At 35.2% G+C, this 18351-nt stretch overlaps 4 protein-coding genes across 4 annotated transcripts in view; 2 read left to right on the top strand and 2 right to left on the bottom strand.

Annotated features, from left to right (window-relative positions):
- The window catches only part of LOC119830901 (odorant receptor Or1-like), an 11988-nt gene extending 7197 nt beyond the window's left edge, over window positions 1-4791 (top strand). The window contains 8 exon segments of the mRNA XM_038354090.1: window positions 40-146; window positions 728-838; window positions 1356-1410; window positions 2047-2190; window positions 2418-2609; window positions 2763-2867; window positions 3959-4114; window positions 4732-4791. Of these exon segments, the coding sequence (XP_038210018.1) occupies window positions 40-146; window positions 728-838; window positions 1356-1410; window positions 2047-2190; window positions 2418-2609; window positions 2763-2867; window positions 3959-4114; window positions 4732-4791 (930 nt within the window).
- A 2924-nt stretch (window positions 4792-7715) lies between these two features.
- Window positions 7716-10627, top strand: LOC119830900 (multiple inositol polyphosphate phosphatase 1-like). Its single transcript, XM_038354089.1, has 7 exons — window positions 7716-7875; window positions 8655-8806; window positions 8909-9187; window positions 9381-9479; window positions 9642-9851; window positions 9979-10226; window positions 10369-10627. Exons 1-7 carry the CDS (start codon window positions 7716-7718, stop codon window positions 10625-10627), a joined length of 1407 nt encoding a protein of 468 aa, XP_038210017.1.
- A 710-nt stretch (window positions 10628-11337) lies between these two features.
- LOC119830899 (multiple inositol polyphosphate phosphatase 1-like) lies at window positions 11338-15683 on the bottom strand. The gene is made up of 6 exons (XM_038354086.1): window positions 15539-15683; window positions 14610-14758; window positions 13989-14261; window positions 13088-13186; window positions 12292-12482; window positions 11338-11605 (listed from the first exon to the last, which is right to left on the bottom strand). Exons 1-6 carry the CDS (start codon window positions 15681-15683, stop codon window positions 11338-11340), a joined length of 1125 nt encoding a protein of 374 aa, XP_038210014.1.
- A 1064-nt stretch (window positions 15684-16747) lies between these two features.
- LOC119830898 (myosin heavy chain, muscle) overlaps window positions 16748-18351 on the bottom strand; it is a 22669-nt gene continuing 21065 nt past the window's right edge. Inside the window, exons 25-26 of the mRNA XM_038354085.1 lie at window positions 17603-18351; window positions 16748-16925 (exon numbers count right to left, since the gene is read on the bottom strand). Of these exons, the coding sequence (XP_038210013.1) occupies window positions 16848-16925; window positions 17603-18351 (827 nt within the window). The 3' untranslated portion in view covers window positions 16748-16847. The remainder of the gene's footprint in view (window positions 16926-17602) is intronic.

Below are 18351 nucleotides of genomic sequence, written 5' to 3'. Positions count from 1 at the left end.
TATATGTATTAATTTAACTAATTGTATTCATTATGTTAGATGTTTAATATTGTTTGGAGAGCTAAACAGCTCCGCGCGCTGGTGAGGAACTGTGAACGGGAACTAACAGAAGAATCGAGAGAAGATGGTAAAGCAATCATAGCGAGGTTGGTTGTATAATTGTTGTTATTTGTATGAAATTACATTAATATATACGCCTTATAGCTTTATCATTTCGAACTTATTCCAATATGTTTGAAGTTGGTAATATTGTATGTAGAAGTTTCCTTTTTTTTTGTATTGTATCTCATCAGTTGCAATTAATTAATTATCGAGAAATATATTAATATTTAATAATATTAATTTATTATAGCAAAAACAACTCATTTTATTAATAATATTATTCTTAAATCTGCTATAATGATAACATTACCATAAAAAAATTCTTCTTTAACACAAAGCATGAATCGTTCTGTCTTAAAATATTATCGAAAGTACCTTACAGAAATGCCTTACAAATTGGCAATCCAGTCTACTAGCAAGACGTCTTTATATTGTATTGGAATTCTCCCGCACTCGGTTCACCAGGACAGGGCATCTCATGGGGGTTGTAGAGTAAAAATCTGCGTCACTTTGAGCACTGCGAAACGTTGCATCCCACTTGCATTGTTGCATTATACTCTCACATTATATCCACAACTTATACGTACATTATAAAGCATTATAAGCCTTGTTATACTGGTTTCAGCTACAATAAAGAAGCTCGACGTCAGTTTTACGTGTATGTGCTATTTACATACAACACTATCACGGGTTGGTCCCTCGCTGCAGAGAGAGGGCAGCTCCCTCTGAGGGCTTGGTTAGTTACCTTTTAATCGTTACGTGATGTCTTCTGTGCCCTGCATAAGCAGGTAAAAAATTAAGTTTTTTTAACATCTATGTTTACATCGCTAGATTCGCGGAGCCGGTATATACCGCTCCGCTAATATGATATTGGGCCTCTGAAAGCATTATGTCAAGCGTAAGTGTGTGTGCAGGTGGTAGAAGTGAAAGTGAACCAGGGGTGTACATATAGAGACGTAAGAATTTATCGAATAGGAAAAAAATGCTTCAGGGATTTTATGACTATTTTTTACGTCATTAGCGTATTAAAAACTATAAGTTCCGTTGAGTATACCATTGGCGGGACACCCTGTATAAATACAGTAATTAGAGTATGATTTGAAATATTATTTATGATTAAATATTTGATCTCTGCAAATGCGTTGCGCGCTTTTAAAGGATAAGGGGCAAGAACATCTTGGAAGAAGAGGAGTATCTCTTGGAAGCTAATTTGTTCATGATTCCGTTTTTTATAAAAGATAACAATTTGCCAGGTATCCGTTTGATACGACCCAGACGCCGGCTTATGAACTGACGTATATCCATCAGGTAAGCGCTACGTGATAACATAATGCTGTAAGATTACAATTATTACTAATAGATACTAAAGTATAACAGATTATCAAGTCATTGAATCATATTATGTCTATCTTATAGAGTTGGTTTTTTCATGGATATAATCTTATAATACTAGATAAGGTATATTGGGTATTTTCGGCTGAAGCGCTCACAGATTAGATATTACTATTAGTAAATTGATGATCAATCTGCGTCTATTCTAATCCCACGTGACACTATTTCTTCACAAGGAATTAACTAAACTAAATACACACATAAGTAATATTAGTTTTATACGATCATTTTTTACCTCAGGAAAACCATAATTTACAACACAATCTAAATTAACAATCATAGAACATTTTGAGGGTCAATCTTTGACTGCTTTGTTATGACTTAAACTTCAATCATATAACTTATTATATATTATGTTATGTTTCAATGATTAGGAAGAAAATTACGAATAGAAATTAGAATCTAAAATTACTAAAAATGCATGTAGGTTTAGCTTGTAATCCTACATAATGCTACTCATGGTAAATACAAGGTAAAGTTACACTCGTAAAATATATTATCATAAGATGTTATGTATCTGTTGACAAATCGAATAAAATAAATACATAACAGTGCATTGCGGTTGCAATAGCTGCGGCAGTTGATATCGGGACAGATACTCTGGTCACATCGTTGGTGTCACAGTGCCGCTGCCGGCTGCGGCTTCTAGACTTGTCCCTACGGACTTTGTGCGATGGCTTCCAAGTGGGAGACACGGTAAAAATGTGTACATTTTATACTAAGAACCCTTTATTATTTAATGTTAATTACTTGGTTATGTGTAATCTGTAATAAGTATAGGATCATAAAACGCCTTGGATTTATTAGTGTGAAAGAGGGTGTCACAGGGATCTATAAAAGGTCCTTCCCTCTTTTTATATTGCATTTGTAACAGCGTATTTGATTATTGCTTTAAATTTAATCGCTAGTTAACTTATCACCAGGGTCTCATAGAGCCAGAGGCGGAGAAGACGATATACCTCCGTCTCAGGCGATGCGTACAGCGTCACCAAGCTGTGTTGGATGATGCTCAACAGCTGCAGGACTGCTTCTCCATAGCTACATTCTCACAGCTCACCGTCTCCGTTTTTATTATTTGCGTCACTGCTTATCAATTGGCGTTTGTAAGTATTGGGGTATCAACCAACCACGTTATAGGTAATTCTTACAGAGAGTTTTCGTTTTTATGTTAGCTTTTAATTCAGCAGAGAAAAAGAACTGATTTTATTGTTCAAATAACTACTCATTACAAATGAACGCACTTTAAATAATAGCGTATTAATTTTCAGGAATCAAAAAACATCATCCGTATTGCTGCTATGGTCAGTTACCTCGTCACCATGACGATGCAGGTGTTCATATACTGCTATCAAGGAAACCAGCTCGTTGTGGAGGTTCGTTCATTTCAGTTGTATATTTATTAGATAGAAAAGGAAACACGATAGGACTTGTTGTTTTTAAATCAAAGATTACTTAATGGTTCAATGAAAAACCGCAGTAGTGAGCCAGATATCCCTTGTATAGATACCCACGGCACCGGGGAAGTAGCCGTGGCTTATCGTACTGACTAAAACCGCTGTATTCCGTTTAACTGCCTTTAAGGAGCGGGAGCTAGTTCATATTCGTCCCTTGGTAAATAGTTATCTAGGTAACGAATAAGTGCAGCGTGAGGAATAAAGGCTCTAAATAAGGGGAGACGTGTGTCTTAACAGTAAAGTGCTAATTTAATATATAAAAATAGTAGCTTGTTTGGAATTGATGAATGATTAAATAATAAAATGATAAACATGATGTCAATCCAATATTATATGACTGTATATTTATTATTATATGATACCATTTACCATCATATAATCGCCTCTACACGCTATATAGATATATATAGTCTGCGTGATTTTCACGCGCACATCATATAAACAATATACGTTACTTTTATGGTTCAAATAATTTTATTATCTGTACTAATAATTTAAAACTTGAGAGAGAGTTTGTGTTTTAGTTTGAACGTTTTATCACAGTAACTGTAGTTGCTAAAGTCAGTTAATTTTTCAATTGCATGCCGTAGCATTGAATTAGACGGTTATTATGTTGAGTATTCAATTAATCATGCAAGGCTATTATAGGCTACAAAAACATCATGTAGGTACGACGTCGGTTAAACCGGGGCACAGTTAGTTAATTAAATGTGATAAGATTATTTAATATCACTGAATATCAATGAATTTTCGCACAATTTTATTAAATAAATAATATTTTGCAAATATAGATTATATTATATTCTATTTTAATAAATAAATGTATATTTTTTATTGTTGAAAGCTAAACAGATGAACATTAAAATCAACAGGATTTTATAAATGAATAATGGTTTATTCTTTGATACCAGCAAAGTTCAAGAACTTCTCATCCAAAAGTCTCATATTATATCATCTAACGCCCAGTGTTGTCTCAAACATAACCAACCACAAAAAGCAAGCTTTTCTAGAGTGAAGCCATATCAGCAGCAGCATACGAGTGCCCGTGGTACACCTGCAGGGCGCCTCTACGCAAAGCCTTGCTGGTCATCATGACGCGAGCCACCCGCAGCGTCAAGCTGACTGCCGCTGGTCTTACTGAATTATCACTGGCTACTTTTGTTTCTGTGAGTAAATCAATAAACGTGATATATACTTCAACTAGCTGTTTCCCGCAGCTTCGCCTGCGCGGTCTAATTAAATTTTCATTGTACAATCTTTCAACCCCTATTTTAGCCCCTTGGGGGTGGAATTTATCAAAATCCTTTATTAGTGGATGACTACGTCATTACATCTACCTGCATGCCAAATTCCAGCCCAATCCAGCCAGTGGTATGGGCTGTACGTTGAAAGATCACTGTATCAGTCAGTCAGAGGTGTCTAAACACCTTTCAGTTTTATATATATACATTGTTGTTTGTTTAAGGGCAGATAGATTTGGATATTTCTATAGTAGTGTTTGGTGCTAATCGAAATGAATTCAACACATCAATTATTCAATGGTCTTGAAGGTCTGATGCCACAGAACAAGGAAACAGGATAACTAATGATAGATTATCCGAGTTCCTTTTAAAACTTCATAATACCGTAATAAGGTATTGGTATAATGTGGATTTTTCGAGACACTTGTTAAATTCATATCTATTATTTAGACATATCCCTTAAGATTTGCAAATTTATTTTAATGTAATGATAATAATTTAGTTATTCAAAATAATTTATGCGTTCATGTTTCTTTTCGCAGATTATAAAAGCCTCGTACACATTTTTCACGGTACTACAAGGAGTCGTTGATGCATCGTAGTCAATTGTAATAAACTAACCTATAAGTAACATGCCTTTAGCCTACTAGAAGTCATTAGAAGCACTGGACCTATTGAAATATCTAAAATCGTATTAAATTTTATTCTGGCAAATAAATTCATTTCATTTCTTTTCATAAATTCATAAAAGTACAATATTTATACTAAGTTAAGAATTTTATTATTAACACAAGTACTCGAACTACGAAGGTTAGTACCTTATTTACAAAACTATAGTTTTGAGGCTGAATAGGAAATATCATTAGAATTTGTTTAAATATTTCGAGTTAACCGGCATTAATAGGTGATATTTACTCTAACTCTCTAATATAAGAGTCAAAATAATATTATCACATAGAGTCTACGATATTACGTTCAGCTAGTTTAGTGTGATTTTATCTGTGATTCAGCTAAATCGTCTTTCTGCTTGCTGCCTATAGTATTGTTATCTGTGTTGCCCCTAAAGGGAATCTGCCCGTTTGGTTTTTAACAAATTATCAAACTTTAATAATGGGAACCCAGCACGTTTTTAAGTTTAACAGCATTAAAATGCTTCATAAATTAAAAAAGAATACAAATACTAAATCATGACGATGAGATTCGAACCCGCGTCTTTTTTAATCGCGTTGGGTGGGCACCAAGCAAACCGAAAGGATAGAACAAATTTAATTACACGCATTTAATTAACCTAGCATGTATTAACAGTTGCATATAACATACAATTTCATGTTATCATTTTCATTACTAATCGTATAAAATTATTTTATGAGCTCAACATTCTTTTTGGAAATACGTTCCATAAATGTAAATAGTTTAAGAGTCAATTTCATGAAACAATCCAATCTAATCTGGTACCGTTAACAGGTCTGATCTTTATAGGGCTGTAAAACACTTATCAAATCTGTTTCACGGGCTATGCAAGTGTTCAAAGTTATGAATAATTTCAGAGTATTTACAATCCGATTTTTTTATTCAATGTTATTTGGCTATAGAGATGACCCAACCCCTTTTCGAGATATGAGGCAGATGTATTCGATATGTATAACGTATTACACATATAGTTTTTAATAAATAATTGTTTGCGTTTGAGTTTGAAACATTTTAAAATAACATATTATTAATGATCGAGCTTGTGCCTCCGGAAGATTGTAAAAATCTTTAGACTTTAATTTAATTCGCATTATCACAATGAGGTGAAAAATTGTGATTCGTAACATTTATTTGCGACAACATCGCATTTACGAGTATGTATTGTGCCAGGAATTCACTTTTCCCCAACGTCCGTCAGGTGCAGGTCGAGTTGACAGTTCTAAATTATTCTGTCTAAATATAATATGCTAATAAATACAACAGTGATCTATTTTGAAAAGTTGTGGCTGAAGCCAGTGATACGACAAAATTAAATTACTTTGATAATTAATAAATATTTTTACTACATAGATATATATATTTTTAAACAATTTTATTGTGGGAGTCGAGCATGCTTCGGCACGAATTGGGCCAGCTCGCACCGGGGAAGTACCACACCCCCACAGAAAGCCGGCGTGAAATAATAGCTTGCTATTATGTTTCCCACTATGACATTAACAAAAAAAGAAATACACCACGTGAAAACATAACTTGGTTTTATTTAAATCAAATACAACGAACGTCATTCTTAATTTAAGAGTTAATAATGGAACGACCCATCAAATTCCTTTAAAATATGTAAGTTTTAGTAAGCGTTGCACTCAAAAACTAAATATATAAGCTTCATTTGTTGATAATTTTTTTCATATGTATTACAGTTCTATGTATTGAAAATTCACATTTCAGGGCTAAATCTTAATGATACCGCATAATTGTATTTCGCACTATGTATTCTTATGTGTTTATATTAACCATGGCTTGGGGGCGTGGTAGGCAGCTCTAATACATATAATCAGACAATAAATGTGATAGATAAGCGTAATACTATTACGATCATCACGCAAGCCTCTCCTGCATCAGAGCCGTGATCTAATCGCCCTGATAATATAAAAACATCGATACCGTAGTAGAGGTGTGTTTAAAATAAATATTGACCTATTCAGCGGTTCAAGAAAAACGTCACTAAAATTTTAAAAAATATGATCAATGCTAAATACGAAGAACCTAACCCAAAGGTAAGACCAACGTTTACTCATTGGATAAGCGGGTTAAAATGATACCTGCAGTATTAAGAATAAAATTAATATTGAAACTAGCTGTTTGCCGCAGCTTCGCCCACGTGTCCCTATTTCATGCTCTATTTTATCCCCTAGAGGGTAGAATGTATCAAAATCCTTTCGAAATGAGTGAGTTATATTGACTATTTGCATGCCATATTTCAGACCGATCGGTTCAGTAGTTTGGGCTGTGCGTTGATACATTAGTCAGCTAGATAGATTTGCTTTTTATATGTTTATTATTATGAAACTATTAACAAGGAGGTTAGTAAATTATAGTGAACGAGCACGTATGTTAGCCATGAACTGTGAATTATATTACATACTCTGACTCACTCAACAACACTACGTGATGTTTTTATTTTAACATGCATTAGGTAAGAGAGGATTGGTTTGTAGGGGCATAAGTAACATGGAACGTGTATCGCCCGGAATTTTTACAAAGAATATAAGCAAAGTGGCCTTAGCAATTTAGAAATCATATTTTGTAAATATGGTATGCAATATTTCTAATAATAATAAAAAACATATGAAACATTAATTAATATAAAATTTTTACATAATATTGTTCTATATTTTTGATAAATAACAAAATCATGATTCTTATAACAACATAATATAGACAACAATTGTTAATCCGACCTTTATGAACAAATCCTTATAACATTGAAATTCAAACACTATCTACGCATATAAAACGGAATGAGTTTATCCCAAAATCAAGCATTACATATTTCAAAATGTATACAACGCGGAGCCTCTTCGTTTTAACATTAATTAAATTAGTTTTAAGTGACAAATCGTGTTATTGGAACGAAGAATGCCCATTTGGCTTATATTCAACTAAAACACCATACGACACGGTGCGGGGCGACATCCGGGACTGGCCCACACCAGAGAGTAAGAACTATTGATCATTTAAGAGGAAGAAACATAAATTTCTCAACCTATACTTGTTATGTGCTGACGGTAAATGTTATGCCGATTTATAAGCGCTCCCAGTTGTACTGTAACTGAACTAAATGTTAAAGTTTGAGTTTATGTGGCGATAGAAAATGCTGGGCTGAACATGGATTTTTTAAATAAAACAGTTAATGAAGCAAATTTAGTTATAGATCTTTTTCTCTTTGCTTTAATTGCTCTAATAAAAAATATCGTCTGTAACTTGTATTAGTAACCGCTTATAAATTTTATTGAAACTACTTTAAAATTTGGCGGAAATAATGTAAACAAACCGTAAAACCCTTACTATCCCTACTATTGAAATACTTACAGAAAATGAAATTAATAAAGAGTGTATCCTACTAATATTATAAATGCGAAAGTTTGTAAGGATGAGTGTGTGTTTGTTGCTCTTTCACGCAAAAATTACCGAACCAATTGCAATGAAATTTGGTACGTACACAGCTGGATGACTAGAATAACATATAGGCAACTTTTAATCCCGATATTCCTACGGGATACGGACTTTCGCGAGTGAAACAGCGGGGCGCAGCTAGTTTTATTATAATTGCTTGTTTTTGTTTAATCATAATTGGCTTAAACTATTAAGATTTATGAACAAAAAGTGACTATGATTAATTTGGCCCATTTACCCAACTATCAAGGAAAAATGTATGCATAAACTCTTCTACTTGCATGTTGAGGTGTATTATTTTTAAATTTCTTTGAACGGCTAGATTGTGAAGCCATAAGCTTCTGGGCGCTGATCAGGCACGGGAACAGGAACCCCAGTGACTCCGTGACCAGCGCCATGAAGGAGCTGCAAGCCAAGATCAAAGATCAGATCATCGCCAGCTACGAGGCTGGTAACAGTCAGCTTTGTGCTCAGGTAACCACTATCAGGATTTACTTAAGTTATTGTGCTAACAATACATATCCTAAAAATCTTTAATATACTAAAATAAAACCAAATATCGATTGCAACGTCTAGGAAATACAAGAGTTCCGTAAATGGACCTGGAATGACACTATGGACATCTCACCATCCTACCTCACTGGAGAGGGTTACGAAGAAATTTACGACATGGCGAAGAGGATCAGAGAGAAGTACCCTCAACTGCTCAATGGTTCTAAAGACCAGTTCTACTTCAGACCTTCAGACAAACAAAGAACCATTGCTAGTGCGATGGCATATGTTCATGCGTTGAATGAAGGCACAGCGTTGAATTTGACTGCTGATTCGTCTAGGGAAAGAGACGATGTATTAAGGGTAAGGCGTACTTCATTAATTTTAATAACAACATAAACTAATAACGTTATTGTGATCAGTATACGTGAAGTACCTACCTAATGTGTATATTTTTAATCTGTACAGAAACAATTTATCACAAGACTAGTCTTGATAGTGAGTCTAAATAGTTCTTATTTTAAAGAAACAAAGTTCAAAAACTGTATATTTACAGCCATACGACAACTGTGAAAGATATCAAACGGAAGTACGGGGAGGGCAGCTTCTAGTTGACCAATTAGAAGCGTACTTCAACACTCAAGAATATAAAGCAGTAAGTTTGTAAGACAATTCTTCAATGCATTAAAAGTATACGTAACGTGTCTAAGAGTAAATAGTAGTATTGATATAATTTATGACACACGTGTACGTTTTCCACTTATATTTTCTGTTTTTATTGAAGGATGGTTAAGATTAATATATTTCCATTACACAGGTTCAACAAGCAGTTCAACAGCGTTTAGGAATACCGTACCAGCTGACTGCAGCAGACGTATATAATCTACAGGAGCTCTGCCGATTCTATCGCTCCTGGACTCCTAATCTAAAATCCCCCTGGTGCGCTCCATTCAGCCATGATGACCTCCTAGTGCTGGAGTACAGAGATGACGTCCGTCATTATTATAGAAATGGCTATTCTTCATGGGTAAATCAATTTATTTTGTTTAGTTCAAACCATAAAAGTCACGTTTGGCTGATATGAAACGATAATTTTTTATTGCACAATTGTTTTTTTATTTGATAAAATGCATAATGCGTTCTCTTATCTTCAGATGAATGCAAACCTCGCTCGTCCAGTTTTGAAAGAACTATACGAAACATTCGATGCCACCGTCAAAGGTGAAGGCAAAAAGATAGTGTCATATTTTGCTCACGACACTCTTATGGAGATGGTGTACTGTGCTCTTGGCATGTTCAAGGACCCAGAAGGAATCACAGCACAAGTCAGAAACCCAAACAGAATGTGGCGAACGACTTACATTGCTCCGTTTTCTGCTAATATCATGGCTGTCTTAAATAGGTTCATATCTTATCTGTTCTCTCTAACACAGACACACATACAGACAGACGGACATTGACACCAAATTACAAACAACCCTATTTTTACATCGGGAGTTATAATATTTTATAATGTATTAATGAAAACATTTCATAACTTTCAGGTGTCAGGAATCAGGTACTCAAGTGAACCGTGTACAAATTTTCAACAATGAGAAGTTGACATCACTGTGTCCGCTACAAGGATGTACTTGGGAGCAGTTTGTTTCCACCTTCCAGACATTCACAGACGCGCCTCTCGACTTCTGCAGGCAGGATTACCGGCTCCCTGACCTCGACCCCGCTCCAGCATCTGCTGCCAGCATCCGCGTTATGATGGGCTTGGTGTTACTGCTAGTATCTTTAGCAATATTGTATAAATAATGACAAAGCGGTTTTGTTCCTTTAGTCATAAATGTAATTAATTATAGAAGCTATAAAGTTGATCTTTTATACGTGTATGCTGATAGCGTGATAAGGTTTTATTTATATATCTGTATGAGTAGTATTGATAATGTGTACTTGTAGAATATCTTAATAGAAGTCCTTCTCTGTGAGCTAGGCTTTATTGATTATTATGGAATTTTAAGTTTTCAAATAATCTTTAAAGATATTACTTATTTATGCAGATATGCGTTTGTAAGTTATGGTTAAAAATAAAACAACTCTTTATAAATACTATTTTATTATAAACAATCATTAATTTAACAAATGCATAAGTTTTAAACAGTTCTTAAAATAAACAAATTAAATGTGATATCAACTAATTAAACGTGTTTCATTGCAAAAACTCAAATCATTTCTGGTGAATGGTTCAAATTTATGGACGAACTCTTCCCAATCGCACGCCCTTTTGTTACAAAGATGTAACTCCATCTCGTTTATTAAAAATTGTACTTTGTAAACGCTGCTGGATGAATCGTTGCATCTGGAAATATATGATATATTAATAGCATTAGATCTATGGCATACATTATTACATTTTAATATTATTGTATTCACTTTAATCTTATTTCACACATCCGCAACTAAAAAACAAACTGGATTTCTGTATGAAGTGCCTACTCCTTTTATTGTTAATGCAGGTAAAATACTCACTTATTCAAAATGGCAACAAAGTTAGCAGCATAAGGCGTTAAGAAGCTTGTTCGCCATTGCCTTTTCTTGACTCTTTCGAAGCCCGATATGACCGGGGTGTCTGCGTAGATGCCGAGAGCCGCGTACAGCATTCCCAGCATGGTGTCGTGGGAAAAATAACCGGAAAAAGAATTGACGCCTTGCTTTCCCTGGACGAACTTCTGGTAAAGGTCTTTGAGACTTGATGCGCCGAGTTTCGCATTCATGGGATCGCCGTGACCGTTTCTGTGATATTAAAGCGTTTTTATACTAAATTGCTTTCTAATTGGGTAACTTTTTAGATGGCCTTCTAGGCAGTCTAAGCCATCTAGTTCTATGCTATATAAATCAAGTATTTTTTTGCGTATTATTAATATATCGGGCATTGTTTTAAATTTTGTTTTATAATGCAACTGGCAAACCAAACAGATAAAAGAAAAATTCATCTGCGAAATTACTTAAGAGGATAGCAACGTTTCGGTAATTTTATAATAGAAAGTAACTAATGAGGTGAATTCATTTGATTTATAACGTGTGGAAATTAACGATGTGTTGACTGAGAGTTAGTCAACCTAATTTATGATTTAATGTTGTCTGGAAACTGTCCAAAATAACATCTTAAATTAATAATGAGGAACAATTTCATGCATGCTCATTGCTCACCAGGAAAACAGTTGATTGCTTAGGTACGTTGAATTCTTGCCAGTATTAAATTGCGTTAAAATTGTTATCTTTTTTTCTGTTAATCGTACAGTCAATAAAAAAGTAGTCTACGCAGAAACAGTAGAAAGACCTTTAGTAATACTACTCACCGGGTAATTATATAGATTTTAATATATAAAAAAGGGGACTTTTATAATTCGCTAGCACCAGCTTAATACTGCGATGTAGAAAATGTGATCCATCACATTTTAGATGCGATAAATTTTTACCTATAATAATGCTGAACATCTTCCACATATTCGAGTGCCTTAAGGTCACTATCGCTGAAGAGAGCACACCAGGCGTCGGAGAGGCGGACGGAGTAGCTGCGGTAGAAGCGGCACAGATCGTAGATTTGGAGAATAGTTTTTGCACTCAGAGCACCCGTCAGACCAGTGCGTTTTTGTACCGATGTTAGTACCTAAGAAATTTAGTTCAAGAAAACAAAACACGCTTTAATATTAAAATTAATTATATTGCCTCACTTTTTAAACTGGCTATTCTTATCGGATATATCGGATAATTAGATAAAAAAATAAACTTGGACCTTGATACATAGTTTGATTTAAATTCGTTTGTTTGAAGTGGTTCAAAATGCAGTAAGTCGCTTATAATTATATAGGTGAAGCTAATAAAAGTGTGTTCATAAAAATGGTTTTGTTGAGAAGTGGATTGAATTGGATAATAATGGAATACTACAATTTACAAAATAAATCCGCGAAGTCATATAGCAACTAGCTGCGCCCCGCGGTTTCACCCGCGTGAGTCCGTATCCAGTAGGAATATCTGGATAAAAGTTTTGCCTATATGTTATTCCAGTTATCCAGCTGCCTAGGTACCAAATTTCATTGCAATCGGTTCAGTGGTTTTTGCGTGAAAGAGCAACAAACACTCACACACTCTTACAAACTTTCGCATTTATAATATTAGTAGGATAAATAAATTCATATAGCAATCGGTTGTCAAGCAAGAGTAAATAAATATCTCCATTTACAGATCGGTTAATGAAAACAATTAATTTCTTACCTTTAAAAAGTCGCGGGACTGTAGATATTTCGCAGTTTCTTCCGGTATCTTATCTCCAATCAGTATATCGTAAAATCTCTTTTTACAATACCTGTAGGGCTTAAAAAAAAACAATATAAGAAATGATATCCGAAATATTTTTTATGCAATTAAATACAAGCGGAGAGGACTGATATCTGCGATAAGCAGTAGCCTGAAAATAACCTGATTCTTACCCAATTGAACCGCTCCAAGTTAGCCAATTACATATAAGTAATATCGTGAAATAGATCGCATATTCTTTTAGTTTAGAGGATAATAGATCGAAAAGCAATAAAAAATAAATCTTAAGCTAACAAATACATGTGCATGAAAAATTATGTGGTTGTGTGTGTGTGCCTGTGTGTGTACATGCGTGCGCATGTGCGTATGTCCGTGCCTGAATGTCAGAGAGTTTAGTAAATCTTTGATTGTTGAGATTTGGTGAGGTATTTATAATATTATACAATTTAAGTATTCTATGATAACATTGTAAGGTAAACGTGGAAGTCGTATTTCAGGCTAGCCTCAATTATATCATGATTTACGGTTTGTTTGCAAATTTGTTCACAGTTGTTAGTAATGCATTTATATAAAGGAACCAAACAATATACAACAATAACAAAATTTAGTTATCTTAGGTACGGTTATTATTGTGTTATTACATCATTACATTTATATATTATCAGCAATCCTAATTATTATAAAAATAAACAAAATGGCAATCTTTTCATCGTTGTAAGAACAAACCTCGCAAACATTATATCTGCAATATATGAAATTGTTTTTCTAAAACACTTTTCAATGTAATAAGGCAATCATTTCAATGTAATAGAGGTTTTTTTAATGTAGTAATTTTATAATATAAACTAATTACACTTACTCTAGCCGTCAAATCATTAGGAAACGAAGTTGAAATATACAAAGTCTGGTTGTTTCTCTGCAATCCCTTGACAAATGCCTTAGCGCTCATTTGAGTTCTCAATTCAATTGATGCCCTGATCTTATACTGCTGCATGTTTTCTAGAACATTCGAGAACTTCTCTCCGAACCTGCTGCCGATACTCTGCAGCTCTTCCATACCTTCTACCGTAAGGTCTGATGGGGAGACATCTAAGTTTCGATTCCAGGTCCATTTGCGAAGATTTTGTATGTCCTGTAGATATCATAGTATATTGTTAAATTGAATATATTGTTGTAATGTATTGAACCTGCAAAACTGTTGGATTACAAATAAACTAAATATTTATTAATATTGTAATGTTATGATTCTAATGTGGACCTTTCGGGTGTTCAATAAAGGTGTAAGAAAAATATTGATCTTCTATTTTATAGGTTTTTATATCATTATATAGGCTGATAGCACATATTAATTTTGAATATCTACCCTTAACATTATGATTTTAAACAAGATAAGAATAGTCCGATGTATTTCTCTGCGGAAAACGTAATTTCATAGCCACGAATGACATCTCTTTGATAGTAGAATTAATGAGCAGTTCACCTGAGCGCACATTTCCCCCCGCCCCTCCTCGTGGGCCTGCAGTATGTCTGTACGCAGCGCCACCACCGCCTTCATCTGCGCAACCTCGTCTACCTCCGGGTGTCTGGTGCCGTGTCTCATCATCATCCAAACGCTTACTGGTTCACATTCTATTGATGTATTTAAAACATGTGAGAAAAATTATAAAACTATATCAATAGTTCATTATTTGTTACTCTATCCTACATTTTAGGGGTCATACAATAATCAAGTAAAATGCAAGAAATCACGATTCATTTACAATATAAAGCGATCTAAGCAGGTTTGTTTTGAAATAATTTAATGTGTACAAAAGTATATTAGAGATGATATCATTATGCTACTACGTATACTATAGGTTTTATATGAAATTGAAGATTAACCTATTACATACAAGTGCCAAAATAATAATTAAATTATTAATATTTACAACATTTTCTTTACACTGGTCTTGTTCATTTTATTCTTCCTTTGGGAACTATAATTCATAAAAATAAATGTGAGCCGTCACGGGACGCCTGGCAGATGTGAAACATCGACATTATTTTATAAAATTAATATGCAAAGAATAGATTGTGGTTTGAGTGAGAGTGATTGTGTGGAACTAAATATGTCATAATGATAAAATAAAATATTACACCGTACACATTACTACATATAGACTGTATATATTATACACTATCATTTAATGTGGCGACGCGTCGCCACGGCATGCGTCGCCACGCCAGAAATCTGTTTTACGTGCGGCTATAGATGTTTCACATCAAAAATTGAGTATATGTATAATGTAACAAAGTTAACATTAGTTTATGTACACGTTATTTAATTATTTATTAAATTATTTTTTAATATAGTTATGACGACATTACTACTCAATCTAATATTAGGTTACTATTCACAGCTTTACTTACGTTCCAGCGGGGGTAGATCTCTCACATCCCCTCTCACAGCTTCATACGGAGTTTTAGTACCAAACAGCCTATAGGGACATTTACTGTTCCAATAGCATTTGGCATTGGCCTTGTACACTAGCAGAACTACGAGCAACTTCCACATCTTAAGAGAACTCAATCTGGACTACAGAACAATCACTTTTAACGAGCCGTATTTGTATTGAAACTACACGTTGCATCCGAAACCAATTGATCCACTCTTTGTTTCCGATTTTCAGGGTACATTTAGATACCTGTAATCGATATGGTGATGTGCGTAATCCTGTTAGAGCTATGCGTAGTAAAACCTTTGTTTTAGTGTAAGCGTTTAATTTGTCTTGGTCCGTTACTTAGGGTATCCTTAATCTACGATGAGTGAAATATAATGAAGCGTCACACAGTTGGCCATAGATGGCCATCAAATGATAGTAGTCGTTATGATATAACTATTTTTAAGTAATTCACTAATGTAACCATTTTAAATATAGAAATACTACGTTTACCTTCACATCATAAAACTAGTGAAGCCTTTAGATTTATTTTTTTATTTTACAACAATAACAGATTATATATAGAAAAATCTTATACCACTTTCTAATTTGTTAAGTTATTAGGTACCCACAGCAACCTATACAGCAGCTCAAAGTGCAGGAGAGAAGGACATGTAAAACTATATATTAATAGCATTAACTGTGCTGACAATGAATAATATGCATCCGACAATTAAATTAATAGATACATTACTGCGACTATTGAGTTCTTCAAGCTTTATGTTATATTTCACACACAAGGTGTATTTTTAAGCAAGTGTTGGTATGAAACTGCATATATCACAACAGTTTTGGATGGAATAGTATACTGATTTTGCAAATAAAATGGACGAGAATCGTGTAATGTTTCTTTTTTTGGCTCTATGTTATTTCTATGAGCTTATTGTTGGAGTAAGGGTAAGAAAATCAATAAAACATCATATAAATTTTCTGACAACGATATCGCTTTATTAGATATGACTTAAGGGCGAAGCGGGCGAGGGGCGCGCGGGCGTCGGTGCAGGGTTGGGGGGTGTGTCTCTAAGATCGCGGCGCACGCGCATCCCTCGCTCTCCCCGCGTTTTGCGGTAATCAATAAATAAATATCAACAAATTACAAAATACTTCGTAAAAACATTAAGATAGGTACTAGTGTATATTTTTGTTCTTTACAAGTCCTAACAGTACATCGTTCACGCGAATACACTGGTGTTATTGTAAACATTTACAGTCCGTTTATTCTTTGTTTATTGGAACGTTTAGAAATCTTCGGGCGCCAGATCGAACCTTGGTGGGAAGGTGCCGAAACCGTCAAGGGCGGGGCGCGAACGTGGGGGCTGTAAGAGAAAAACAACTTTAGTTTATTGCTATGCGTTACAATGCTCACAAAATGTTTTTTTGGTTAAAACCCAATCCGAAAATGCTTTATGTATTTAGGAGCATTATATTTTATATTTTGTTATAGAATCATTTTAAATTAAGTCACAAAAACTTTTTAAACAAGATTCTTTTCATAGTTTCAAATGTAATTGAGATCGTAAAGAATATCTTTTTTTAGTCTCAATTTATCCACATTTTTCGTTTTTAATGTGTAATCTTACATCTACATGCAGGTACCATGCCTGGATTGAACAAAATATATCAAGGGCTCCATGCATTGGATGTTTTTACTATATGTACTCGTATATAGGCACGTGCAATTTTGGTATATTTGTCATCGTCTGAAGATAGTTTAATAAATCGGGGTAAGAATGAGCACGGTACTAGGTGCCGTCCTTAACATTTGGGGCACACGACTTACATTTACTGCGGTGATGATCTAGGGACGCCCTTTAACGGACGCCTGAGAGAAAATAAAGCGAGTTTAGTTACTGCTTTTTGGTTTTACGGCATGTACCTTGACGATCGAATTATTAAAAAAATATATACTAAGGATACTAAAGCATAATAATTTTGAATATAATATCGCAATTCGATAATTTTACAATACTGGAAGAAAAGTGTGAAAACTCACCGCCGGACTGACTCCTCTCGCAGCGGATCCCGCACGTCCCTTGCCGCGGAATTTGCTGATGGCCTGCTCGGCGAGGTCTGCCCTCTCCTCAGCCTCCTCCAACTCTTGCTGTGCCTTGCGGAACTTAGCCAAGTTGAGGGCGGCGATTTCTTCGGCTTCCTCGATCTGCCTCTTGTATGTCTTGATCTTCTGTTGCAGCTTGTCAACGAGGTCTTGCATACGCTCGTGGTTCTTGCGGTCCTCCTCAGCCTGGAACGTCAATTCCTTGATGCGCCTCTCGGCCTTGCGGAGGTTCTTCTGGGCGTCAGCGTGTCTCCTCTGTTCACCGTCCAACTCGTTTTCGAGTTCTCGTACCCTCTGTTCGAGTTTCTGGATGGCCTTCTTGCCTCCCTTGAGTGCGTTGGCCTCAGCCTCGTCGAGCCTGACTTGCAGTTCCTTGATTTGTTGTTCAAGGGCCTTGCGGAGTTTCTCCTGGGTCTGAGCGTGTTCTTGTTCAGCACGGAGTTCGTCAGCCAGTCTGGCAGCGTCAACCATGGCCTTCTTCGCCTTCTCCTCAGAGTTCTTAGCCTCATTGAGGAGCTCGTCGAGGTCAGAGTGCAGGGTCTGCAACTCGGATTCAAGTTTCCTCTTGGCAGCGGACAGAGAAGCGCTCTGGGCGGACAGTTCGTTGAGCTGTTCGTGGGCGTCACCAAGTTCCTGTTCAGCTTGGCGGCGGGCACGGTCGGCCTGTTCCAGAAGAGTACGAGATT

The sequence above is a fragment of the Zerene cesonia genome, chromosome 12 (genome assembly GCF_012273895.1).
Source record: "Zerene cesonia ecotype Mississippi chromosome 12, Zerene_cesonia_1.1, whole genome shotgun sequence".
Taxonomy (NCBI): domain Eukaryota; kingdom Metazoa; phylum Arthropoda; class Insecta; order Lepidoptera; family Pieridae; genus Zerene; species Zerene cesonia.
This window is presented reverse-complemented; position numbering and strand designations above follow the sequence as displayed.